The sequence below is a fragment of the Perognathus longimembris genome, chromosome 12 (genome assembly GCF_023159225.1).
Source record: "Perognathus longimembris pacificus isolate PPM17 chromosome 12, ASM2315922v1, whole genome shotgun sequence".
Lineage (NCBI taxonomy): Eukaryota > Metazoa > Chordata > Mammalia > Rodentia > Heteromyidae > Perognathus > Perognathus longimembris.
The window spans coordinates 20801290-20828866 of NC_063172.1; the positions used below are offsets into that span (position 1 = coordinate 20801290).

At 35.6% G+C, this 27577-nt stretch overlaps 1 protein-coding gene across 3 annotated transcripts in view; it reads left to right on the forward strand.

Annotated features, from left to right (window-relative positions):
- Window positions 1–27577, forward strand: part of Csmd3 (CUB and Sushi multiple domains 3) — an 860328-nt gene that overhangs the window by 801328 nt on the left and 31423 nt on the right. For all 3 annotated transcript variants that reach the window (XM_048358905.1, XM_048358906.1, XM_048358908.1), the window contains 6 exons: window positions 8195–8368; window positions 12628–12801; window positions 14366–14551; window positions 16401–16574; window positions 18281–18463; window positions 20557–20733. In XM_048358905.1, coding sequence (XP_048214862.1) covers window positions 8195–8368; window positions 12628–12801; window positions 14366–14551; window positions 16401–16574; window positions 18281–18463; window positions 20557–20733 — 1068 coding nt within the window. The remainder of the gene's footprint in view (window positions 1–8194; window positions 8369–12627; window positions 12802–14365; window positions 14552–16400; window positions 16575–18280; window positions 18464–20556; window positions 20734–27577) is intronic.

The window sequence follows — 27577 nt, forward strand, 5'->3', positions numbered from 1 at the left end:
TTGTTTCCTCTATTTCATTAAAAAATGGTGTTGGGATATTAATGGGTATTGCTTTGAATTTGTAGCTAGCCTTTGGCCATATTGCCATTTTGATTATATTAATCCTCCTAATCCAGGATCATGGGAAGTTTTTCCATTTCCTTAGTTCTGCCTTAATTTCATTTTTCATGTTTTTAAAGTTCTCATCATAGAGGTCTTTCATTTCTTTGGTTAAGGTTATTCCCACGTATTTTATGTTTTTTGAAGCAAGTGCAAAAGGAGTTACTTTCGTGATTTCAGCCTCAGTCTTCGGGTCGTTAGCATAGAGAAAGGCCATTGATTTTTGAGGGTTTATTTTATATCCTGCAACTTTGCCAAAGTTTTGGATCAGCTCTAGTAGCTTGGGGGTAGAGTCTATGGGCTTCTTTAGGTATAGGATCATGTCATCTGCGAAGAGAGAATGTTTAGCTTCATCTTTTCCTATTTGGATCCCCTTTATATTTTCTTCCTGCCTAATTGCTCTGGCTAGGAATTCTAGTACTATGTTGAAGAGCTGGAGAGAGAGTGGACATCCCTGTGTTGTTCCTGTTTTGTCAAAGGGAATGGCTTTAGTTTTTCACCATTTAGTGTTATGCTTGCTGTTGGTTTGTCATAAACTGCCTTGATTATATTCAGGAATGTTCCTTGGAATCCCAGTTTTTCCAGGGCTTTTAGCACAAATTGGTGCTGGATTTTATTGAATGCTTTTTCCGCATCAAGTGATATAACCATGTGGTTCTTTACCTTTCTCAGGTTGATGTGGTGGAATACATTAATTGCCTTGCATATATTGAACCAACTTTTCATCCCTGGGATGAATCCAGTTTGATTGTGGTGTTTGATTTTTTGATGACCTGTTGAAGTCGATTGGCCAGAATTTTGTTGAGAATTTTTGCGTCTATGATTATCAGGGAAATCGGTCTATAATCCTCTTTCCGTGATGGGTCCCTGCCTTGTTTTGTGATGAGGGTTATACTGGCTTCATAGAATGTGTCTGGTAGTGAACGGTCTCTTTCAATTTCATTGAAGAGTTTGAGAAATATTGTTGTGAGTTCTGTTTTGAAGGCCTTGTAGAATTCTGCTGTGAATCCATCTGGACCTGGGCTTTTCATGGATGGGAGATCACTTACTGCCGTTTCTATTTCAATACTTGATATGGGTCTGTTTAGAAGGTTTAAATCTTCATGGTTGAGTTTGGGGATATGAATTTTTTCTAGGAAATCATCCATTTCTTCCAAGTTCTCGAATTTGTTGGCATAAAGTTTTGCAAAATAGTCCCTTATTGTGGTCTGATTTTGGTTGTTTCTGCGGTGATGTTACCTGTTTCATCTCTTACCTTGTTTATTTGAGTGTGCTGCCTTCGTTTTTTGGTCAGGTTTGCTAGGGGTCTGTTTATCTTGTTGATTTTTTCAAAGAACCAACTCTTGGTTTTGTTGATTCTTTTGATGTTTTTTTTAGTCTCTAATTGATTTAATTCTGATTTGATTTTAATTATTTGCTTCCGTCTATTGACTTAGGGTTTGGATTGTTGTTCTCTTTCAAGGAAATTTAGGTGCTTCCTTAAATTATTGAGTTTCGGTTTCACCAGTTTGTTGGTGTATGCATTCAGATATATAAATTTTCCTCTGAGTACTGCCTTTGCTGTGTCCCAAAGGAGCTGGTACTTTGTGTCCTCATCTTGGTTGAATTCCATAAACGTTTGAATTTCCATTTTAATTTCTTCAATGACCCACTGAGGGTTCAGCAGTGATCTTTAGTCTCCATGAACTGTGGGATTTTCTGTGGTGACTGTTTGAGTTGAGCTCTAATTTTATTCCATTGTGGTATGAGCAAATGCAGGGAATAGTTTTGATACTTCTGAATTAGTACAGATTTTCTTTGTGCTCTAAGATGTGATCTATTTTGGAGAATGTTCCATGTGCCACTGAGAAGAATGTGTATTCTGTTGTTGCTGGCTGGAATATTCTGTAGATGTCGATTAAGTCTAGTTGGTCTATGCAATTGTTTAGTTCTGTGGTTTCTTTAAAGGTTGAGTTTTTGGCATGTTGATCTGTCCAGAGGTGATAGTGGAGTGTTAAAGTCCCCAACTATCAATGTGTTTGGGTCTATGAGTGGTTTTAGAGTCAGTAGTGTTTGTCTGATGAAGTTGGGTACTCCTATATTTGGTTTGAAGATATTTAGGATGGTTATATCTTCCTGTAGGAGAGATCCCTTTACTAGGATATAGTAATATTCTTTGTCTTTTCTTACCTTTTTTAATTTCAAGTCAATTTTGTCTGATACTAGGATTGCAACTCCAGCCTGCTTATGGGGGCCATTTGCTTGAAAGATTTGATTCCAGCCTTTCACATTTAGAAGATGTTTACTTTTGCTGGATAGATGTTTCTCTTGGAGGCAGCAGAAAGATGGATCTTGACTTTTGATCCAACTTATGAGCCTATGTTGTTTGATTGGAGAATTAAGTTCATAATGTTGCGAGTTAGGATTGAGAGATGATCATTTGTTCCTTTCATTATCCCTATCTTGTTAAAGCTGTGTCTTCCCATTTGTTGATCTGATATTCTGGTTTACTATTTAAGGTTCATTTCTCTGCCTGCATTGGGATCTTGATTATTTTTCCTGTATAGTACATCTTTGAGGATTTTCTGTAAACCCGGTTTGGTGGAGATATATTGTTTCAGTTTTTGCTTACTGTGGAAGACTTTTATTTGACCTTCGGCTATGAATGGGAGTTTAGCTGGGTACAGTATTCTTGGTTGGTAGTTATTTTTATTTAGGGTTTGGTATACCTCATTCCAAGCTCTCCTTGCTTTCATGGTCTCTGCTGAGAAGTCTGGGGTAATTCTGTTTGCTTTTCCTTTATATGTGATTGTTTTGTTCTCCCTAACAGCTTTAAGGATTCTTTCCTTGTACTCTACTGATCCTGTTTTGATCACAATGTGTCAGTGGGATGTCCTATTCTGGTCTGGTCGGTTTGGGGTTCTAAATGCTTCTTTTTTTTTTTTTTTTTGGCCAGTCCTGGGCCTTGGACTCAGGGCCTGAGCACTGTCCCTGGCTTCTTCCCGCTCAAGGCTAGCACTCTGCCACTTGAGCCACAGCGCCGCTTCTGGCCGTTTTCTGTATATGTGGTGCTGGGGAATTGAACCTAGGGCCTCGTGTATCCGAGGCAGGCACTCTTGCCACTAGGCTATATCCCCAGCCCTCTAAATGCTTCTTGAATCTGTATAGGCCTATCCTTCTGGATATTTGGGAAGTTGTTGGCTAATCTTCTGTTAAATAGGTTGCCTATTCCATTAACTTCCTTCTTCAGGTTTTCCTCAATACTTATTATCCTTAATTGGGCTTCCTGATTGTATCTTGAATCTCCTGGAGCCATCTGTTTTTTCGATTGGATTGGTTTTGTATTGCTTTTTGATCTTTCACCATAGATTGTAGGGAATCTTCAGCTCCTGAGATTCGATCCTCTGCTTCAGTTAGTCAGGACTTTAGGCTAGCTACTTGATTCTGAATCTCTTTTCCTTCTGACTGGACTTTCCTGATGATCTCCATATCCTTGCTGTACTTATCTGTTAAGTCCTGCATGGACTTTTTTACTTCATTTACTTGGTTTTAAGTGCTGTCTCTCAAATCTTTTAGCTGGGTAACTATCTTTTCGTTTGACTCTTGAAGTTCAATTATCTTTCTATTTGTGGAGGCCATGAAATTCTCCATTAGCTTTTGCTTTGCCTCCTCACACTCTCTAGAATAGTTGACTGAAGAGATTCAAACTTTTCATTTAACATTATTATCAGTAGGCTTTGTAGGGCATTTTGAGGGTTCTCTTTTATGTCTTTGTTTGACTGCTCTTCTTCTTGCTTGTTTTGAGTGGGAGATGAACCTTCATTATTTTCCATCTTTCTTGTGTTTCTTCTGCCCATTTGGATTGGGAATGCCAATCTACAAGCACTTGTGAGCACCGTTTAAGACCCAAAGCAGATCTTACCAAGTACTGTTGTATAAATCTTAGAAGTTCACAATTATATACAGATACCTTGTGTACCTGTATATAAAGTTAGCTTTGGTGTTCCTAAAGAATATAATTTGATATAACAACCACTTCTGAGCCCTGTATTCAGTAGTTATTTATTTACTGTTACAACCCTATGAGCAATTTTTGTTCTTATATTAAGTTCTTTTTGGACTGTGTGGCTTTGTCTTTGAACCCCTTTGATTCACTCTGTTTGAGCAGAGATACCCTCTATCCAGTAACCAGGGGTCAATGGAATGTGGAATTCCTGGAAGTAAGTCAGGAGGGTGAGTTAGTGATAGTAAAGAGAATAGAGTAAAGTGTATGGGGGGGGGGATGATTTGGTTTAGTTTCAGTGACATGGAAATATGGAGAAGTGTAGAGTCAGTATAAAGAACAAGGTTAAAATGATAGTCAATGGAGTGTTAGCAGAAAAGTGTAGAGGTGTTATTCATAGGAAAGTTAATTTTTAAAGAAAAAGAATGTGAAGAGAAAAATAAATAAAAAATCCTGGAAGACAAATTCACAAAACAGAGAAAAGTTATTTTTTAAAAAAGAAAAAAAAACAGTAAAATTAATAACAAAAAAAAATATCTTGATAAAACAAACAGGTATAAATGGAGAACCAAAAAACCAATGATGTTTCAGAAATTTAAAAAAAAAAAAGCTTAAAAAATGTTTTGAAAAGAAAAAAAAAAAGGAATCTTCCCTGTTTCGGTGGGCTTTGTCTAGTCTCTGGTTTCCTTGCAATGGTCTGCAGTCTATTTTGCTGCTTGGCTGGTTTGACTTGCTTTCAGTTTGCAGGGGGTGGATCTGTTCTGACCCTCCTCCCCTGTCAGTGAAATCCTCAGGTAGGCCTTGGATGTCCACTGTAGCTGGGGCATGTGAGCAGACTTGGGAACAGTGGCTCCTCTTGTCTGCTGCGGGGCAGATGCCTTTAATGCCTGGCTTTGAATAGGCTGTGGAGTCAGCAGGGCAGGGCGCCTCTTGCCTGGTTTACTCAGCTGAGAGTTGCTTGCCTGGGGGAGCTTCCTCCCTCCTGGGCGGTGCGGCCTCCTGGGGCAGAGCTGGCTATAGAATTCAGCTCTGTTTCAGGCTGGGATTTGTGCTTCCTCTTTGTTCTCCCCTCTGGTTGCTCTGTGCCGCCAGTAGCTGCTCGCCGCTTTTGTTTTAGTTTAGAAATTCTGGTGGGGAGGGCCGGCACCTCTGGCTGAGCTCATCTGAGTGTGTGAGCCGCAGCCCAGAATAAGCCTCCGGACAGGGCAGGAGGCATTCTCCTAGGTGGAGCTGGCTCTCACTGATTGGTCCCTCTTGCCCTTTTCAAAGATGGCTGCTTTGTCCTTGCATTCCCCAAGTGGGCTTTAGTTCCAGACTGGTCTGACCCTATGCCAGTGTCAAAGATGGCACTTTGCTCTGGCGGTGGAGGAAGGGCTACCTCCCAGAAGCTGCTTTGTAGGCGTGAGTGAGAATGTCTTTACTGGGGTACTCATGCTTTCTCTGCGATTTCGGTCCCTCCGTGCTCAGCCTGTGATCCGCATGTGTCTGCCCCCATCTGGAGGGTTTCTCCCTGGTCGCCACTTGTGTGGTTTAGTTGCATGGTGTGAGGGGCACTGTGCCAGCACCAGCACTGGTGTGGAGGCAGGACACTGTCTGGAGCTCAAATCTGTGTTTTCCGGCCAGCAAAGTCGATTTTTCCTTCCTGGCCAGAATCCCTGTACTGTTAGAACTTACTTGGGCTGTCTTTCTAGGAGTAAAAGTTTCTTTGGCATGGGAAAACTGCGATGTTGGAGGGAGCTCACCTAGGGCTCTGCTGCTCCTCCACTGTCTTCCCCTTGACCGTGGTATAGGATTTTAGATCCCTACAATCTTCCCAGTAGGTTACTTGAATCTTGTTGAACTAGTTGTTAGGTGAATTGATAAGCTGTTTCACTCCACTCATTTGCAGAGTTATATATCTGCTTTTATATCTTTTCCAATCAAAACACAGTGAAATATTTGTATAGATAAAATGACATTGGTTTTTTTATGTACATTTTCAGTAATGTTCACTGTAATGTGGCTGTTTTTTTGTATTTCTGTAGTGGTTAGAACTAAGCTATTAGAATTGTGCATAATAAAGAAAAGTATGAAGTAAGAAAGATAGTAGACAGGGAATGAGGGGTGCTAATTATGTAGCTCAGTTGTTAGAAAAATTAGGAATTTAAGAAGTTACATTCAAGTGGAAAACATGAGAGTCATAGGTAAGAGAAACATGAGTTGTTGAGCAATACTTGTAAGTGGTTTGAGATAAAAGAAAAGACTCAGTACAAATCAAATAATCAATATAAATAAAAAAAGATAATCTGAAAGTGTCTCAAAATACACTATTGTCCTAGGTGAGAATATAGATTGTTATGAACAAATATCTGTCGTCAAAGTGGTTTATTCTTCCAATCACATGTTCTTCTATTTTATCTGGGTAGATTTTCTGTTATAGCATATCTATGTATGTATCTATCTATCGATCTATCTATCTACCTACCTGTGCCAATCCATATATATCTTCCACATATTCCTCATATCCTCAAGTTAATAATTCTATTATTCTTCCACATGTTAACTTTATGGACATGACTGAAGAAGGAAATTAATCTCTTGTTTAAATGTATTTATCTTCTTTTTATTTTATACCCAAGTAACCTTTGTAAAACTACTTTTTATTGAAAATTACAATTTTAACTGATTTTTGACAGATTCTTTTTACTAGTTTTAGCTCATCATCTTTAATGTAATTATATCATCAAGGTAAAGTACAGAAGGGTTACAGTTACATAGATAAAGTAATGACTACATTTCTTGTCAAACTTGTTAGCTCCTCCTTCATGTTTCTCTCACCTTCCCTCTTCTAGGTCATTATTAAAAGCTATTCAATAGCTTAAGCTGCTGAAGTAGCTTTGTCTTCTTATCTATCTTGTGTTTATTATTTAAAAATGTACACTGTCTATTTTGTAAGACTAAACTTTTTAATACTGGGCTGGGATGTAGCTCAGTGGCAAAGCACTTGCCTAGCAAGTGCAACGTCCTGGGTTCGATCCCCAGTACCAAAAAAGAAAAGACCAAAAAATGCAGTTACAAAAAAATTTTAATACTAAGAAAAATTTTGACGTCTTTAAAAAAAATTTTATGGTATGACAGAATATTGAATTAAGTAGCTGAAAATTATTCTAATGAATTGTTAACGTATCTATAAGAATTTGTATACTAATTTAAATTTCTACTTAAGGAAAATAATATTTTGTGTGTTACTCTCTAAGAATTTACAAGAATATGACACATGGTGCAAAACAACTGAAATCATATATTGTTCTCACAGTATGTTTAAAAGTACTCATGATACCATGATAACTGTTTGAAACTTGAAAGTTTCTATATAAGTATGGATTAAAAAGTCAGTGGGCATAAGTAAAAACCCAATAATAATAGTTTTGTATGAAAACAAATTTGAATATTTTGAAAGACAATTATATAAAATAAAAGATGCTAAATAAATAAAATTGTTATGTGTTAATATATGATTAAATAATCAAAACCACTTCTTAATAGTTTCTGCATTGATTTTCTTTATACTTATTTAAATTACAGATTAGTTAGTTTGCTTGAAGAATTATATGTAAAATAAACTTTAACACTATATTTTGTGGTAGTATTAGTTGACAATCTTATTGTATATTTTGTGTGATATATTTTGCTTACTTCTTTGATTTCTGTAGTTTTCTGATATAGTCTCTTCAGTTTATTTAATGTATCTCAATTTCATTTTTCTTTATTTTCTTCTAAAGCTTAGATGTTAGGTTATTAATAATTTATCATTTATTTATCTGTCTATCATTTAATCTACTTTATAATGTGAACATTTAAACCTGTACGTTTTTTGCAAACACTTCTTTATCTGTATTTTCAACTTTTGATGCAATGTATTTTTCGTTCTGATAGACTTAAATTATTATTTATGCTTTCTTTAAGATTCACATCATAGTGGATTCATTTCATTTCTAAGTATTTGATGTGCTGTTAAATATTTGATAGTTACCTCATGTTGTATACTTATGTGGGAATTACTTTTTACATACTTTCAACAAACTACAAAAGTTACATAGAAATCACTCACTAATACTCTATGACCTATTTCAGCGGGTCACTGTGGAATTCCAGAACTCATTGTGAATGGTCAAGTCATTGGGGAAAATTATGGATACAGGGACACTGTTGTATATCAGTGTAATCCTGGTTTTCGATTGATTGGTTCTTCAGTAAGAATCTGCCAACAGGATCATAATTGGTCTGGTCAGCTCCCATCCTGTGTGCGTAAGTAAGCATGACAAAATAAATTAGAAAATTCTGGTATTAAAGCAAATAATACTTTCTTTAGCTGGAAAAGTGATTATGTTTGCATATAATATGTAGCTAACTGTACAAAATAAACTTCTCCCACTTATTCTTTTATACATTTATGCAATAGCCTTTAAAGAGGAGCATGTTCTAGTACCTGTAAAGCACACATAGAAAATTATGGAAAAGTTCATAATTTTTGTTTATAATTTTTATAAAATCAAAAAATAAGCATGGTAGTTTGTTTTTGCAATCTGGACACTTGAGAAGCAGAAACAGGAGTACTACGAGGTCAAGGCCATCCTTGACCAGTGAGATTCTATATCAAGCAGAAATAATCAGTGACACTTAGAAAAGATATGACATATCACCAATTACTCTTTTGAAAAGTGTCAAAAGAGTAAATTCCCCTCATATGTATGTACAACATATCTATAAATGAATATTTACATACAAATTGTACATTCTCAACACATTTTTGGATATAAGGATTTAAGTATTTTTATACCACAATGCAATGTTATTAATAGTCTTCTGTTGTGATCCTACAAGCTTTATTTTAAGTAAGAATTACTTCTGATAAATGTTTTCTTGAAAAGAATGAATGCAGTAGCTATCACACCAAATAATAGTCTTACAAAGTAAAATTATTATAAAAGGAAATCATCATCTATGATGAGTCATTACATGACAAGTTCACATTACAGCCCTATTGATGATTATGGGAGCTAATAGAAGTAATATTCTCTTGTTCTAGACTCTTTCTTTCTTAAAGAAGTAAACAGTTAAATGTTTTGTGGATATGACTCCTGCTAACTCCAAAATCCAAGATATTCATAAATATATCAAGAGTAAACATGCATAATCAATGTAACTGTAGTATTTTTTCATAAAATTCTGAAATGTTTAACATATTTAAAATTATATCTAAAAAGTATACTTCCATTATTTTAATCATCATACAGAATTGTGTGCCTATGTACTTTCAGAATTATTTTAATGGACGTGCTTAGTATTTCTGGAAACAATCAAAATGATCTTTTATTATATGTTAGATCTGAACATACACATGAAAATAAAATATATTTTCAATTAATATTCTTTCACTATAATTCTCCCTTTGCTTTGTGATTTTAATGCATCTTTTTATATCTCTATGGCATGGATTTAACCATTGTCCATTTTTATTTACTTTTATTATTTATATGTGGAAAATGCATGAGAGCTTTCCACACCGACAAAGGAAAGGAAGGAAAGGCCTCTAGGATTGGCAAAAGGCTTGTGGAAAGATGAAAGAGCAGTGAGTGGTGGTCAGAATGGTGTAACTGGTGGTAGGTCAAGACTGGAATTTGTGTCTCATTTTGGTAGGGATAGAGACATTTTTATGAATTACCCTTCCTGCTTAGTCTTTGTCCATGTTGTAACTAACCATTAAGTAACTGGGATCAAATTAAACAGATTTGATGACAATGTGTAAACAAATCATTTCATTTTTAAAATACTGTGGATTTTAAATGACACCTAAACGGTGTATACCTGAGGTCCTATAACAGTAAAAAGCCTTCTACTGCCAAGAAGTACTTTCTGGGCACAGCATTTTGTGGGCCAGTATCTGCTGATGCCCTATAATATCCAGGGTCTTAGATATACTTTGGCAAATATTTGGGTAAGTTCCACTAGACTATATCCTCAGCTCCTAAACAGGGCTCAAAATACTACCTCAACTGACCAAGTCAAGGGATAGCACTTAGTCAGACTCAGTGTTGAGTCTCTCGCTGGGGAGTGCATGTTGACATTGTTTCACTTGTATAATAGAGATCTCTGACCACTCTCTTGTGTATGTACAGCTACCAGCCCCAAGCCTTTCATACTTTAAAATAAAAACTAAGAACTCTTATTGTCCTCGCACTCCTAGCAAGCCAGATCACTTGAGGCAACTTGGCTATATCAGTCACACTAAATCTAGAGTGAGACTATCGGAAAGTTAAACCCTTATGGAATATCTTAAGATAGTCAAATCTTCAGGGTCTTGTACGTGGTATTTATTATGATCATTGTAGTACAAACTAAAAATATTGTTGAATAATGCTAAATCTAATATGTTTTCATACTCTACTGAATGCTCAGATCACAACTTACCTTATTTTAGACTTAAAGTCAGTTATCCATGTAATTTTTGGTCTCAATACATATCATTATTACTGACATTTATTTTAAAATTCTTATTTGTTGATTTATAATAATTATTGTGCATATATTTACATTTTAATAAGAGAATAATGGAGATTTTCAAAATTTAAGAGAAATAATGTGATAAGAGAGAGAGAGACTGTATGTGTCTGTGTCTGTGAGTGTGTGTGTGTGTGTGTGGTCCTAGGAGCTTGATCACAGGGCCTGGGTGCTGTTCCTGAGCAATTTTGTGCTCAGGCAGGTGTTTTACCACTTGACCTACTGCTCCACCTCTGGCTTTTTTGCTGTTTAATTTGAAGTAAGAGTCTCATAGACTTTCCTTCCTGGCTTTGAATCATGATCTTTGGATCTCAGCCTCTTGATTAGTTAGTTCCACAGGCATGAGCCTCAGGCACCTGGCTTGATACTTTAATATAGGTTCCCAGGAAACATTTCCTTTATACTATTACTAATTCAACTTGCATTTATAAATTTATCAGAAATTTTTTGAAATTCAAATTTCATAAATAAATACTTCAGCATTTTGAGATGATAGAATAATAAAACATATAGGTAATGTTTAAAACCATTCTTCTAAGCCTGGCACTGGTGGTTCACACCTGTAATCTTGGCTCCTCAGGAGGCTGAGATCTGTGCTTCACAGTTAAAAGCCAGCCTGGGCAGGAAAGTACATAAGATTCTTATGTCCAATTAACTACCAGGAAACTGGAACTGGTGCTGTGGCTCAAGTGGTAGAGCACTAGCCTTGAGCTTAAATGCTCAGGGACAGTGCCCAGCCCCAGAGTTCAAGTCACATGACCATCCAAAAAAAATCATTCTTCTAAGACATCATAAAAACACGCATATACACACACATATATATTACATACATATATACACACATGGATACACAAAAACACACATCATCGAAGAGTTAATGACTTTAAGAACAAGTCTAATGATTTATTCTGCTAGCATAGGTCCTACATATTTTGTTTTTCATTTAAATTCAAGCATAGCCAATTTAAGTCACTGTTTTTCTTGTTGAATAATTGAGACTTTAAGTGAAAACTGGCCCTCAGGGTAAAGCTAGTTTTGTTATTGATAATTTTAAACAAGAATAAGTTGCAGTTAAATTCCCCAATGAGTAGATGAGTAGACTGACATTAACAGTGCAGCTGAGAAATAATTATGTGCAGGTCATTTTGAAGGTACTAAAATTGACTATGGTCGTTCACTGTGCCCAATTATGAAGCCCTGCTGCTGAAACTGCCTTGATTAACAATGTGAGGTGATATAATAAAACTGTTCATAGAAACACAGTGTGTTTGGGAAAAACCAAATCTTCATAAAATTTATAGCAGAACTATAACATTAAAAGAGGTTAACTAATCCATCTGAGAACATTGTTTCTAAGCAAAATTGTGAGAAATTGTCAAACAGCAATTATGGAGAATATAAACCAATAAGATTAAATGGTTTGATTAATGTTAATATTAGAATCTCAAAACATTAATAAGAATTATACAGTATCATGGAACATCTTCTATTGTCCATATTAAATAGTCATATAAATTGATATCCAAACTCACTTCTGCTTATCAGTCTATTATTTCCAAGCGTAGATTGCTTATCTAGTACAAAGATCTATTTCAAAATTAACTATGATAGTACCTTCAAGTATTTTTAGTCCAGAGATTTAGCTAGAAAAGGAAAATGGCTTCAGTTTGGGTCCTTCCTCCAAATTAACAGGGACTTAATTTTTCAAAAATTTCCTGTTATTTCCTTAACATAAAAAATGGAGATAGAATGAAATAATACCATTAAACGTCGAACAAGTATGTGTCACTTAAATAAAATTATCACTATTTTAAACAGCTATTTAATTTTGTATTCCTATTTTATATATTTTTGTAATTTTTTCCAAGTTTGTTACTTCAATATATATTTATACATATAATCGAATACAAGGTGTTCTTTCTATTTTGTTTTTAAAAGATTAAGAATAATTACATCATAGTTGGTAACTGAGTATTCTGTTTTATCCTCACTTCCAATGGTATTAGCTGTAAGCTGTGGTCATCCTGGAAGTCCAATTTATGGAAGGACAAGTGGAAATGGTTTCAACTTTAATGATGTGGTCACATTCTCTTGCAACACTGGGTATCTTATGCAAGGACCAACAAAGGCCCAATGCCAAGCAAACAGACAGTGGAGTCATCCTCCTCCTGTGTGCAAAGGTAAACTCAACTCTATGTCCTTGGGATATAGTATTAACATACATGTGTGAGTAAAGATGTTAGCTTCGAAACAACTTGGACAGAACACTTGGAAAGCACTTTAATATTGCTTTCACCTCAAAATCAATGCTTTCCTTTTTTTCCCCTAAAATGGTTAAATTTTATATTTAAAAATCACACTGGTAGGCTTTCTGTGCCTTTTACCTATTTGTGAGTCCATGTATAGGCACATAAAGGCTATTTTAGCTTGAAGTTTGCTTCAAGATTAATGTAAGGGGATCGTGCAGATAGGAAAGTGAGTTACCAAGAGCCTGATCTTATTAAGTATATACATATGTGTGAAATCCCAGGGTAAAAATCCCTTTGAAAAATGAACTTATAATTAAAAAAAATGGATGACAGATGTTGTGTGATGTGTGCAGATAGTAGTGGAGGTTAAGATGGAAGGACAGGGGAAGGTGTGTGCATATTGTCTAAACATACGTACAAGTGTGCAAATGGAACAATGAAGCTTGCAGAGATGATTTTAAGAAGGGTGGTAGGGTGATGAGGAAGAATAATGGGAAGGTAAGTCTGCTCGAGATACATTGTGTATATGTATATATATATATGTGGGGAAAATCACCTTTCTATATGTTTTCTTTTCCTATAGTCACCATTTGCATAACAGATGTCATTTTTAGACTGGAGATGTGACTTCCATGGTTGTGTGCTAGCCACAAGTGAAACAACTGAGAAGGGCTCACATCTTATTTCAAGCCCTTAGTGGCACCACATCCAGAAAAAGAAGTCATTTGAAAATATGTTACAACAGAATTTTATGGGGCAAGCTCTTGTTAAAATATTGCTACTTTTGGGCTGGGAATATGGCCTCCTGGCAAGAGTGCTTGCCTCCTATACATGAAGCCCTGGGTTCAATTCTTCAGCACCACATTTATAGAAAATGGCCAGAAGTGGCGCTGTGGTTCAAGTGATGGAATGCTAGCCTTAAGGAAAATAAATAAATAAATAAAGAAGAAGAAGAAATAGCCAGAGACAGTGCTCAGGCCCTTAATCCAAGGCCTCCAGGACTGGCAAAAAAATAAATAAAACAAAATATTGCTACTTTTTTCCTTTTATATTATTTGAGAGACAAATTCAGTCCAATTTGTAGATAGACAGTTCATGGATTGATTTTTTTTTTTTTTTTTGGCCAGTCCTAGGCCGTGAACTCAGGGCCTGAGCACTGTCCCTTGGCTTCTTTTTTGCTCAAGGCTAGCACTCTGCCACTTGAGCCACAGCACCACTTCTGGCCGTTTTCTGTATATGTGGTGCTGAGGAATCGAACCTAGGGCCTCATGTAAGCACTCTTGCTAGTAGGCCACTTCAGGCAAGCACTCTTGCCACTAGGCCATATTCCCAGCCCCTCATGGATTGATTTTATCTTGTAAACCTTTCATTTACAAGATTGAATTTAGTTCAGAAAAGTAAAGTTTCAGAAAACTGGGGTTCAGAAAACTAAGCTTTTCTTAGAAATATATGTATGTTAGTAAAAATATGAAAATAAAAGTTTTTCTCTCTTTAGTGGTCAATTGTTCTGACCCTGGAATTCCAGCCAATTCCAAACGAGAAAGCAAAATCGAACATGGAAATTTCACATATGGCACTGTGGTTTTCTACGACTGCAATCCTGGATATTTTTTGTTTGGATCATCAGTTCTGATATGCCAACCAAATGGGCAGTGGGACAAACCCTTACCAGAATGTATCAGTAAGTAGATAATGTGAATTGTTCCTTGAGATTAGGCTGGGGAAGGAATATGGATTTTTATTGCCTTTATAAAATATGCACTCACACATGCACACATATACATACATATTACATTTTCTTCACTATTCTTTGATTTTAGCTTTAGTAAACAAACTATGACAATAATTGTCTTTCATATACTGCTACTATCTATAAAGATGGAAATTCTGTTTATTTTGTGTTAAGGATTTTATGTTGTGTTTTTATTTCAAATTTCATTGAACACAGTGTTAATATGAGCAGCCTTCAGGGTTTATGAATACTTGGAAATGTAAACAAATGTGTTATTTAAAGTTTACTGATCTTAAATATGTATCATATACAAATAAAGATTTAGTAAAATAACAATTTACACATCTTTCATGTCGGTGAATACTGGAGGATAGTGTTTTGCTGCATTTGTATTAAAGTATAAAAAGTGTAGCAGAACCACATATGACTTGCACAGGTTATGAGAAAAATAATTTAGCAGAAGTAAATCCAATTTATTTTACTGAAAAATAAATTAATAGAAGTAATTCTGAATATCTTAACAAAAATATATCCATAGAAAATTCTACAGATTTAGTCAACTGACACACCTCAAACTGAAAGAACTGATGAGGATTAGACATGATATAACATAAAGAAACTAGAATGAGGGTTTAGTGTGTCAACACATTATTGTGGAAATAATTTTATCTAAGTTATACTGTGTTGTTACCTTATAAAATTATCTTATGATCTTTTTTATCAAGAGGCATTCCTTATATATTCCAGCAGTAAAATTTGTGACCATATACATGTATCAACAAAGTTTTTCACCATTCTCACAAAATTTCAGATTTTCCATGAATCATTCAGCAAATTGGCCTAATGGCTGGAAATTAATTGCTGTCTTTTAGTAGACTGCTCTAAGTCACTGAATCAGTTTTGTTTAGCTATATCATTAGTGGTCAAAATGATTTATAGGATTTGTGAACCTGAAGTTCCTCGAAATTACTTAGCTCTCCTAGACTTTTTCCTTTTTACTTCTTGTAACACTCCCTGTTGTGTGCTATGACATTTATGGGTCCTTCAGTGATTTTCAGTTTGACTATAGAAATACATGGCACAATGTCTTTCTAAGACTGGCTAACAGGGAACATGCACTAATATCTCAAGACACCTCTATCTTATAAAGAATATTGTACATTCTTTGGCCATCTGTTTCTGTTATTCAAATGACAAACCAACAAATATTTTCTTGGAATGACACATCAGCAATTTAATGACTCTATTCTTAAGTTACATTGTGAATCACAGATCCATCTTCACATGATGATCTTTACTCTCAAAATCCTTCCCTGGTGATTTCTGCACAGCACTACTTTGGATCCAAGATGGCTTCTTATATCCTTATTTAGCCAACCTACCATATCCCTCTTAGTGTATGTAAATCCTTGTGCAGGTGCATAGATACAGATGCACATGTCCATGTGTGCACACACCATCCCCACAGACTTACTCTCATCACGTGAATGTTTAGACACTTACTTCTCTTACAGATTATTTCGTACTTCGATTTTAAGTTCTGTTACAATTCTTCTCAACAAAAGTAGGTTGATCCAATAGCTCCCATAATTCTAAGCATAGGAGCCCAAATGTTCTTACAAAATTCTATGAAATATTTTAAAGCCACTTTTACATAGAGGAAAGATGTGCTATTTTTGGAAGGTTTAGATGTTTGAGTCAAAAAAATGTACTTTTGAATTCTATTATAAGCGTGTTGGTTCAGGTCGTCTGGTAGGAGATATAAAAAAATTTTATATTCAATAATTATGTATTGTAGTGATTGACTGTGGACAGCCTGGGGTTCCTCCTAATGCGGTCTTGTCCGGCGAGAAGTACACATTTGGGGCGACTGTGCACTACTCCTGCACAGGAAAGCGTTCTCTCTTAGGCCAGTCATCAAGGACCTGCCAGTTAAATGGCCACTGGAGTGGATCACAACCTCATTGCTCAGGTACCACTTTGGAAATAGCATATTATGTGTGGGGGAAATCCATTATGGTTACTTTTTATGTATATATGAGCCAATTAAAAATTCACCAGGAAAAATGAAACCCAGTGTTCCTATGTATTATAATAACCTGAGGTAATATAAATTTACAGGCAAATGAATACTGATTTTTGAAATTGAGTGTGCGTTTTGAGCTGTGGTCAGCTTTATGCATACCACAATGGGGGTTTACATGCAATCCAGTGCAAGTATTCTTGCTTACAAAATACTAAAATTGAAAAGGAAGCAGTTATTCTATTTGAAGAGATATCAAAGCCATTTTCTCAAATTCTTTTTCATTTTCTACAGATTGAACCTAGAGGCTCACCCTTGTGCCTTCTCGTTTGAGCTACTATCTTGGGACTTTAATTTGTTTTTGAGATAGCTTTTACTAACTCAGTCCAGGGTTCAGATAAAACTTATGATACTTTTACTTCTATGATTGTGTAGATCATTCATTCTCAGTTTTATTCTATTTTTATGGAAAGTATGTCAATGACTTTTGGTAGTCATTTCTCCTTTCAAGATGGATATTGTGGAATGATTCTTTAGTTTCCAAATCTTGTTACTTGTGAGGAATTCCTGTGACGTGACAGCTTAAGATTTCAATTTTAATCACAATGTTCTAAGAAGAATCTTTTCATGTGACCTTAAAGCTGATTTTGCAGAGAATTGAGCGTTTATTTTTGAGTAACCTATTTTAACTTCACTCTCAGGTGATTAATTATCCATAGCTCTCTTTACAAGTGGATTAACAAACAGCTACTAAACTGCAGAGAAAAATATATAGATATTTATGAGGTTTTAATGTATAACACTAGAAAAAGAGGAAGTGTAAATATTTCCACATATATGAAACAATGTCAAATGGATCTAGAAAGAACATTTTTCAAAGCATATATGCTCAACTCCCTAACATCTCCCAAAAGTGAATTGGAACTTGGACAACTTTGATTAAAATTGCTTAAGAAATGATGAAGACATATTGTAAAAGCTGAGAAAAATTCCTAGGACTACAATAAAAAAGTGAACGCACATAAATGAATCAAATCCTTAATGAAGAATGAAGCTATAGTTTTTCATTTTAGCTTGTTTCTAATTTCTTTTTATGTTTTCCCAATAGGAATAGAATAGTTCATCTTCAGTAAACATTTATTGTTACAATAAATTAAAGGAGAAATTGTAGCTTAGAGGCAGAACAGTATTATATTTACATGAAATGGCACCCCACAGATATAGGTCAATAACAATGGGGAAAAACCTTGCCAGTAATTAGAAAATTTAGAGAAGGAAAATGTGAACTACTGAATCTAGTTTATAGTATTAGTTTGATAAGAACCTTGCCATGTGAATTCATATTCCCCTCAGTTACAAATTTTCCATTAGCTTGGTAATTAGCTAGGTCTACAAGCACTAATCAAATACCTGTAAATGGTTTAATAGCTCCAAATATCACTGAAAAGGAAAGTGGCACTCTGCTCCACAGAGATTTTCTTTTTCGTTTGTTGCTTTTCTTCTGATGGTTAGCATCAAATGGGAAATACAAATTACATTTCTCCTCCATCAAAGTACCCTCCAAACATACTGCAAACAAAAATAAACACCCGCTACAGTATTTGCCTAACTAGTGAATGAGCACATTAATTAATTTTGAATTTCCTGCAATGCAGGTGATGCTACTGGTACATGTGGAGATCCAGGTACCCCGGGTCATGGTTCTAGACAGGAAAGTGATTTCAGAACTAAAAGTACTGTGCGCTTTGCTTGTGATGCTGGTTATATCCTTCATGGCTCAGAAGAAAGAACCTGTTTAGCTAATGGCAGTTGGACTGGAAGACAACCCGAATGTAAAGGTAATCTGGAGAATAGTGTATATGAATAGAGTGTTTGTGGACAGTGTGTCTTCCTCATAGTCGTTTGGACTGTATTGAGACATTCCTAGGAGATTAGTGAAGCAAAACACTCCTCAGTGTTATAAGTGAGATCATTTTTAGGAACAATGAGATAAAGAGAGCTCTGGTTTCATGAATGCTTCACCAATTGATGCACAGCGATCAGGAGATGGTAGAACTGTGGAAGGTGGGGGCTAGTTAAAGAAGTGGTCACTGGCTATTGAGTTTGAAGAGCAAATATTGGCCCTGCTATTTCCTGCAACACTTTGTTCCCTTATGACTTGTGAAGTTAGCAACTTTCTATTGTTTTGTTTGTTTTTAATCTACTGCTAGCGATAAATATTACTTGGTTGACAAGTGACAATTAAAATCTCTTCCTCAGAGTTTAATATTAAAAGAAAAAATATTTGCTACCTCTTTGCTTTGGTTCCATCAACCAATCAACCTTCCCTAACCATAGATAATTCATCTAACTTTTCTCATCTTAAGTTTATTTTGCTTATGTTTAGTAATATTTGTATTATCAGTCAGTAGTTGTGCAAAGAAGTTGCCATTTTACAAAGCACTATATGAATACAGAAATTATACCTTCTACCTTTCTCATCAGTCCTTCCCAACTCGCTCTTTCTCTCACTTGTCATAGTTTGTAGGTTATATATTGAATTACTTGTATATTCTCCCTTTCTCTTTTGTGTTTAGTTCTACTAAATGTATTTTTAAGGAGAAATTTGTCTATTATGTAAAGGAAGGGTAAAGATGAAAGCACAGGATGGCAGTATGATTTGGTTTTGCCTTAAACTCACCATCAGTAAAGAAAGTCCTGCTCTCATGGTGTACAAATTTGGCAGAAAATGTGAATTGCATGACATCTGAAAACAAGCATAATAAGACTTTGATAAATAATTTTTGCATTGTGTCACAGCTATAGAATATTATAAATAACAAATGATTTTTACCAGTGTTTTATTTTAGAAGCTAGTGATTAAAGTTGTTTTCTGTATGACATTCTGCTGAAAATATAATGTAGAATTTAATCTTCATTTATATCAGTAAACTGTAAAACAATTCTCAATGCAGGAAAGCACATTTAATTAATCTTGGACATAAATTCTGTAAAGTTACAGAATACCTTCTGATCGGATAGTAAAATTTATATTAATTGGAACACACTCCTGACATTCTTATTTTTATTTTTATGGGTGGTAGGGCTTCAAAACTGCCTGCAGGCTGTCCCTTAGCTCTTCAGCTCAAGCTCGTGCTCTACCACTTCAGCCACAGCACCACTTCTGGGTTTTGTGGTGGTTAGTTTGAAATAAGGGTTTCATGAACTTTCTTGCCCTGGCTGGCTTTGAACCTTGATCCTCAGATCTCAGCCTCTTGAGTAACCAATATTTCAGGCGAGAGCCACTAGTGCTTGGCTTTTTAAAAAAATAATAAATCTCAAGTGGTTAAACATATTACATAACAGCCAACCATGAAATGACTTTGTTAGTCCTATTTAAGATGGATGGAAAATGTAATAACTGTTATTACTGAATTTTAGTTACTTAAATTTTACTCAGTTTACATATTGCACTTTTGGACTAGAGATAAAGATTGTGTTTTAATGCAAATCATTCCTATGTTTATATAAAATATGCATGAATATTTATAATTTTCAAATTGTGTATTTTACATTTGCCCTCTAAGAAGTATAAAATGAATAAATCTCTATTACATCTTATTGTAGTTATATATCTCCCAGTTTTACATGAATTACATGTTAGGGAGAGAGTCTTATAATTCTTCTCTGAAGTATTTTGTGGCACCCAATGGCAATTTGCTTCAAGTACGTAATTTATACTGTTTGTACTGAAGCCAGTAGGAACAGTCTTTTAAGTATCTGTTATTTTTGTTTGCATACCAGTAATTAAGCTATTAGAAACCATATAAATTCATTTTGGATTTCCACTCTATGTTGCTAGTGTGGGCAATTAAAAAGTAGTCCTTAACTCTTTGTAAACATTTCCAGTTGCCTTATTTTTACAAGGAGTCTTAAACATTTTGTCTTATAGCTGTGCAATGTGGTAACCCAGGAACCACAGCCAACGGGAAAGTCTTTAGAGTTGATGGCACCACATTTTCCAGCTCAGTCATTTATTCCTGCGTGGAGGGATATGTTCTATCTGGACCTTCAGTTAGGCAGTGCACAGCCAATGGAACATGGTCTGGAGCTTTGCCTAATTGTACAAGTAAGTTTTTCTCACTGTGTTTCCACGTGCATGTTGTAATTCATAAAACTACAAATGATTTTGAGTAATTGTCATGTCTTTCAGATTAAAGTGTGATCTATTATTGTTAGGCAGTCCAGTGGCGACTTTAATGCAGTCAAAAGTTCAATGTATGTCCTACACAAGTAAGAAAAGTGAAGGAAGGGATGGGGTGGGAGAAATGGACGAGAATGTTGAAAGGGATGACATTGATCAAGATTCATTTTATTCATAAATTTCTTTGTTAAATGACAGCACCATTGTACAACTGCTTAAAGATTAAAAGATAATTAGTTTGCTTGTGCAAGGTATTATGTTGCCATGAAGACCGAAAGAGGGAAAAGAAATCAAAGAAATTTATAATGATTAAATGTAATTCAATAGACTTCTAAGAACAATGATTAAAAATACAAAAAATTTTTTTTCTAGTTAAGAAAATAATAATCTTGATCTTTCAACATGTATACCAATTTTTTATGTGTTTGGGGGTATTAACCTTGATTTCCTCTCTTAGGAAATTCAAATAGGTAATTTGCAAAATTAAATCAATTTAGATAATTGATTTGCCATGCTAAATTCTTTAAATTATATAATGTAATGTCTATGTACAGGTTCGTATAATATTTAAGGCCAAGGGTGTAATTCAGTGATACCATACTTGCCTACCAGATGTGAAGCTCTGGATTTGATCTTTATTGCTGAATTAAAAGAAAAAAATCAACAACAACATGAAAAATATCTTAAGAGGTTTCTGGTGGCTCATACTTGTAATCTAAGCATTGTAGGAGGCTGAGGATAGCAGTTCAATTTCAGCCCAGTCAGGAAAGATCGTGGGACTCTTATCTCCAATTAATGACTAGAAAGCCAGAAGTGGAGTTGTGGCACAATGTGGTGAAGTGCAAGCCTTGAGAAAAATAGCTCAGGGACAGAACCCTGGCCCTGAATTTGAACCCCACAATTGACCCTCCTGCTTCCCCCAAAAGATTCATTATTCAACAGTATGGAAACCATGTCAGTAAATTACTGGTAGTTGTTTCTCCTTTCAAGATGGACATTGTGAAATTATTATTTATCCATTGGAAAACTATGGCTGATTATGGTAAACCTTTCTGAGAATGCGTCTATATTTTCAAATGTAATGTAAGTATCACCATAGGATGAGAAGGTTTGCCTATATTGGGTCAGGTAGTACACGCAAACTGTCCCTGTTTGGACCTTTTCTGAAAGTTGAATAGTACACTGTTGACTACTTGAGTAGTTTCTGGCCAACATCAGCAAAGTTGATCCTCTTTTAGTTCCTGCCTGAGACATTGTCTTCAAAGCTCTATCTACATGGTTATTTCTTTCCTTTCAGATCTCTTTCTAAACCCAGGTTGTCTACTGGACTCTCAAGAGGTTCTTCTTCCCTTTGCCACAGCCTGTAAACTGTAAGACAGCAAATAGGGCCATCATAACACTCATCAAATATTTCTTCTATCTCAAAGATCACCAAGCTTTGTAATCACATACTATTCCTTTTTGTAAAGAAAAAAAGCTTTTATTTTATATTAATCTCACAAAATGTAAAATAGATTGGTCAACATATGGTGTATCTTAAAAGCCCTTGTAAGAGCCTCAGTTTCTCAAAGCTTAGAAGATTGATGTCTTTTTCATTGTTCCATCTGCAGTTCACTTAAAGATCATCTGAGGTTCCTGTTGCTACTAAAATCAAACTTGTTCTGCTCTAGCCAGTTCTTTGATATTTTTGAAATTATAAAGCAATGTTTTTACAACTCATCTACCTCAAAACCTCCAATTCAGATCAAGAATCACTTTAATTGCTTACTCAGCTTTCCCAAACTTTAACGTGTATTCTCATTGCTTTATGATCTGAGAAACCATGCATGCCAAATAGATCATATTTTTCCAATTTTACCATGTTTTACATATTGCTCCTTAGTTACCAATTCCAAATCTTCAGATATCTGTTCTGTACTGTACTGTTTTCTCTATAATGGGACCAGTCAATGGGATATTTACTTATTTCAGCTAATGGATTTGTATCTTAATTATTTGATAGCTATCTTTCAGAGTATCACCTGCTCTGACCTTGCAACCTGGGTCTTTGATCTTATCTATATACAAAGGAGCATGTGTTCCTGCTGTGCACATATTTGCAAGAGATTACATTACTAGGCCACCAATCTTATCAAGAAAAGACTTGCTGAATGGAGCTGAAGTCTTGGTCTATCCTGTTCCTCATACACTAGAAGAGGAATAGCAACTTGGGGAAGCTGTGTTAGAATCCTTGAAATATCTTCTGAGGATTAATCTCAAAGTATCTACTTGTCTTTTTATGTAAAACACTGAGTATAACAATGACTACCTCATTCATTCCTTCCTCCTCTCTCATCATCTTCATCTTACTTTTTGTGTATGTATTTATGTCTCTGTCCCAATTTTTTCCTCATTTCCTTGTGTCTTTCCAATTTTTGAATGCTTTATTATCTTTAGTCGCAAAAAGGAGTTGCCATTCAACAAAGCAGTTGATGAAAACTGTTTCTGGATCAATGTCACCCCTTTCAACATTCTCACCCACCCCTCCCAATGTACCCCTTCCCTCACTTTTCTTAATGTTTAGTTTATATATTTTTTTGGTCATTTAACAAATCAAGTCATGTATAAAATGCATCTAGCTTGATCTGTGCCATCTCTTCAACATCTTCACCCTCCTTCCACCACTTTTTTTCCCTTAATTTTCTCTATCTGTGATCTATGCAATGAATTCTTGTCTGCCTTCTTCCCTCTTCATTCCCCTAGCCCTCCACTTAGCCCTACCCTCCCCCTTACATGTACCTATTTTCTGGTTCTTATTTGGTTGTGCTTTGGCTTAGATACTCTAAATAATTCTAAAAGTTTTCTTTAGATTCTATTATACTATAGTTAATTCATTTTATAAACTGCTTGCATACCATCCAGTGTGTTTATGTATTGATTTATAGGCAGAACGGAAACTATGTTTCTCTGTCATATTTCACTTAATGTATTCTTTTTCAAGTCTTTATATTTCATTACAAATGGCACAAGATCATTCCACTGTGCATATATGCCGCATTTTCTTGATCCAATCATTCATTGAGGGCATCTGGGCTGATTCCATATCTTGGCTATGATAAATAATGCTCCAATAAAAGTGGCTGTGCTGGTAGCTTTAATGTAGGCTTGTATGTGTTGTATTGGATAAATGTCCAAGAGGGGAATCACACCAGTTAAATGAGGTGAGGGAAAGGCACAGATAAACAAATTAAAGATGTAAAGAAGAGTTGTTTTTCCAGTTTCTGCTTGCTCTGTTCTCAGATGCTTTCCACTTTCTAATGAGCACTAGAAAACAGGATGGTATTCATCAGCTAGACTATTTGTACTTTCGCAGCAGAAAGCTACTGGGTACAAAATCTTTCCACTGGTAGTACCACTGCTGTACCCACATGTTCAGGAGCCACCTCGGCTCGAGTCAGTAACTGGCAACTGACCAGGTACTTTGTCCTTTGTCACTTTGCTTTAGTGAGAGGGACCTCATTCATGTGAGTTGGATACAAAGGGTTTTGTATGCAAGCTAGACTTGTACTTGAGTCGCTAGTTTCCAGATCCAGGTCATTCAGGATCATTGTTCACCCTGGGTAGGGGTGTAGTGAGAGTGACCTGTTGCAAAGCCCAGGTGGCAAAGTCCACTGTGACTCCAGCTTTCCATGGAGTCCTGGGAACACCCTAATGTCACTACGTTGAAATCTGTTTTTAATATTCCCACTTACTTTTGTTCTGTTTTATATTTTTGGTTTTTCTTTTTCTTTTTCTTTTTTTTTTGGCCAGTCCTGGGCCTTGGACTCAGGGCCTGAGCACTGTCCCTGGCTTCTTCCCGCTCAAGGCTAGCACTCTGCCACTTGAGCCACAGCGCCGCTTCTGGCCGTTTTCTGTATATGTGGTGCTGGGGAATCGAACCTAGGGCCTCGTGTATCCGAGGCAGGCACTCTTGCCACTAGGCTATATCCCCAGCCTATTTTTGGTTTTTCAATGGACGATAAATTCTTCTCTATAATCCCATCTCCAGAAAGAGCACAGTCCTTCATCTTGCTTCTCTAAAAGTCAAGAAGATGGCTCACATTTGCAATGCCCAACATTCTAGCAATTAGCAAATGTACTTTGCCACTTCTACATTACTCAGTCCTACCTCAAGATTTAAAAACGTATCCATCTTTCTGTACTGCAATTCATTTATGACAGTTGACTGTAGTACTTAAGTGTGAACTTAACAAAGCCCACATAACTAACCTTCTGGCCTTAATCTTGTTGACCCTATATAGACAACAGTATCTAGTCTTGTAGTTGTTGTGTGATTGGACTATATCAACTCTATTTTAGCTAAAGGTATTCATGATTTACCTTTCAATTATGCTAATTAACTTACTGGCAGGTTGTCCCATAATTTTATAGGTAAGATACCACATGTTACCAATTTTAATAAAGATAAATCGATATCATAGTTCTTGTGATGTTACATGGACTTGGGGTTTCCAGCACTGCAGAAGAGAAAAATAAATAATTTTTAAAAGCCAGGCATGCTAGAATTCATCTGTAATCTCAGTACTGTGGAGACCGAGGGAGACAGAATGAGATCCTGAGGTGAAAGTTAGTCTGAACTACATTGTGATTCCCTGTGTCAAAAACATAAAGCAAAAGAAAACAGACATTTATTTTGACTTTTTAATTAATCTAATAGCCTTTGCTTTTCTTTAAGAATTTTTAATAAAATTAAAAATCACCTTAGGATAGACTTTTTTTTTTTGCCAGTCCTGGGCCTTGGACTCAGGGCCTGAGCACTGTCCCTGGCTTCTTCCCGCTCAAGGCTAGCACTCTGCCACTTGAGCCACAGCGCCGCTTCTGGCCGTTTTCTGTATATGTGGTGCTGGGGAATCGAACCTAGGGCCTCGTGTATCTGAGGCAGGCAATCTTGCCACTAGGCTATATCCCCAGCCCAGGATAGACTTTTTTTTAAATAATGTATCAGAAATATAAACTCATTCCTTGTGTTGAAAAAAAATGTGGGGCTGGGGATATGGCCTAGTGGCAAGAGTGCCTGCCTCATATACATGAGGCCCTGGGTTCGATTCCCCAGCATCACATATACAGAAAATGGCCAGAAGTGGCACTGTGGTTCAAGAGGCAGAATGCTAGCCTTGAGCAAAAAGAAGCCAGGGACAGTGCTCAGGCCCTGAGTCCATTCCCCAGGACTGGCCAAAAAGAAAAAAATGTAATTTAAGCATTAGCTTTCCAATGACAAATTACGGTTAAATTTAAGGATGAGATTTCGTAAAGTTCTGTTTGCTTCATAGGCAAAAACAAAAACAAAAAAATTCTATATTACTCCCTACTAACGATTTAAACAATAAGCAAAAGGAAAAATCTGTCCCAGAAGTAAGCAAAGAGAAAAATTCTAATGGAAAATAAAAACAGCCTAAATTTCTATAATTAAGAAATGTACTCATAATATCTTTATGCACAATGCAAATTGAATTTGAACTAATGCTGCATATTATTTTTCACTAATATACAATGAAATTTAATTGGATGTGTGATTTGGAGAGCCAATAATTTTGTTGATTGTTCTGGACTCTCATTTCATAGTCAAGGAAACAGAGGCAGGATGGCATTAAAGGACTCCCTGACTATTGCAGATCTCATTGCTAAGCAGAAACGTCTATCATATAAATGGATTAAACTTTTCATTTCCTTTAGGTATTTCATATATATATGAAATATATATATATATCTCCAGAGAATTACATTTAAGTAAAAAAATTAATATATTTTGGCTTTACCTTTTATGAAGTATTAGTTTTGATGACAGCTCTACACTAGGCCCTATATGAATTTTAAATGACTTAAATAACATGAAACAATACGTAACAAAGATGAAATTTTCAAACCAAGCCTGAGGGAAATTTTATGAAAACCCAAATACCTTAGCCTATGCAGGTTATCACTACACAAGATCGGACAATAGGTTGTTTACAAAGAAATTATCTGAGTTCTGCAGGCTGGCATATCCAGGATCAAGTAATTACAGACATCCATGTCTGGTGAGGGTTGTTTCTGCCTTTAACATGGTGTCTTGTGACAGTGTGTGCATTTAGCAAAATAGCAAAATAGTCTGGAGAGTTCCTGGTAGCTCATTTGTATGGGCCTTGTCCCATCCAGGAAGACAGAATCCTCGTAACTTAGCTGACTTCTGAGTGCCAGACACGTTAATGTTGAAGTATGAGTTTAGTTTCTATATTTGACTGTGTCGGCTCACAGATAATGGTATGTGTCAATTGGAATATTTGTCATTTAAAATCTATGCTAGGAGCTTTAGGTAATTGACACACAATTAGAGCTGTTTTGCAAGATATATATCCTATCCTTACCCATGAGAAGTAATTATGTATAAGAGAGTAAACATAACATTTTTTTTTTCACAGTAAGGGTAGGATTGAAGATTAAACCCTAGTCTATTTGTCTAAAGAGAAAATGATCTTTAGTCTACTTCTCTCCTCACCATTTTGTATTTTTTTGCAATTTTTCCCTTTCTTTACAACATGATACATATGTAGTATGATATGCTAATAATACATTGCTAATAAAACACACAGTAATGCCTTATTAATTTATAGCCCATTTCTCTCTAAATTTCCTAATTTCATCATTTCCCTATTGGCGTTTCACCAAACTATGTCATTTCTCATTGAAGTTCCTATGAGTAAAATGTGAAATAACTACCTTTTATGAGGTATTAATGCTTATGGTAACAGTA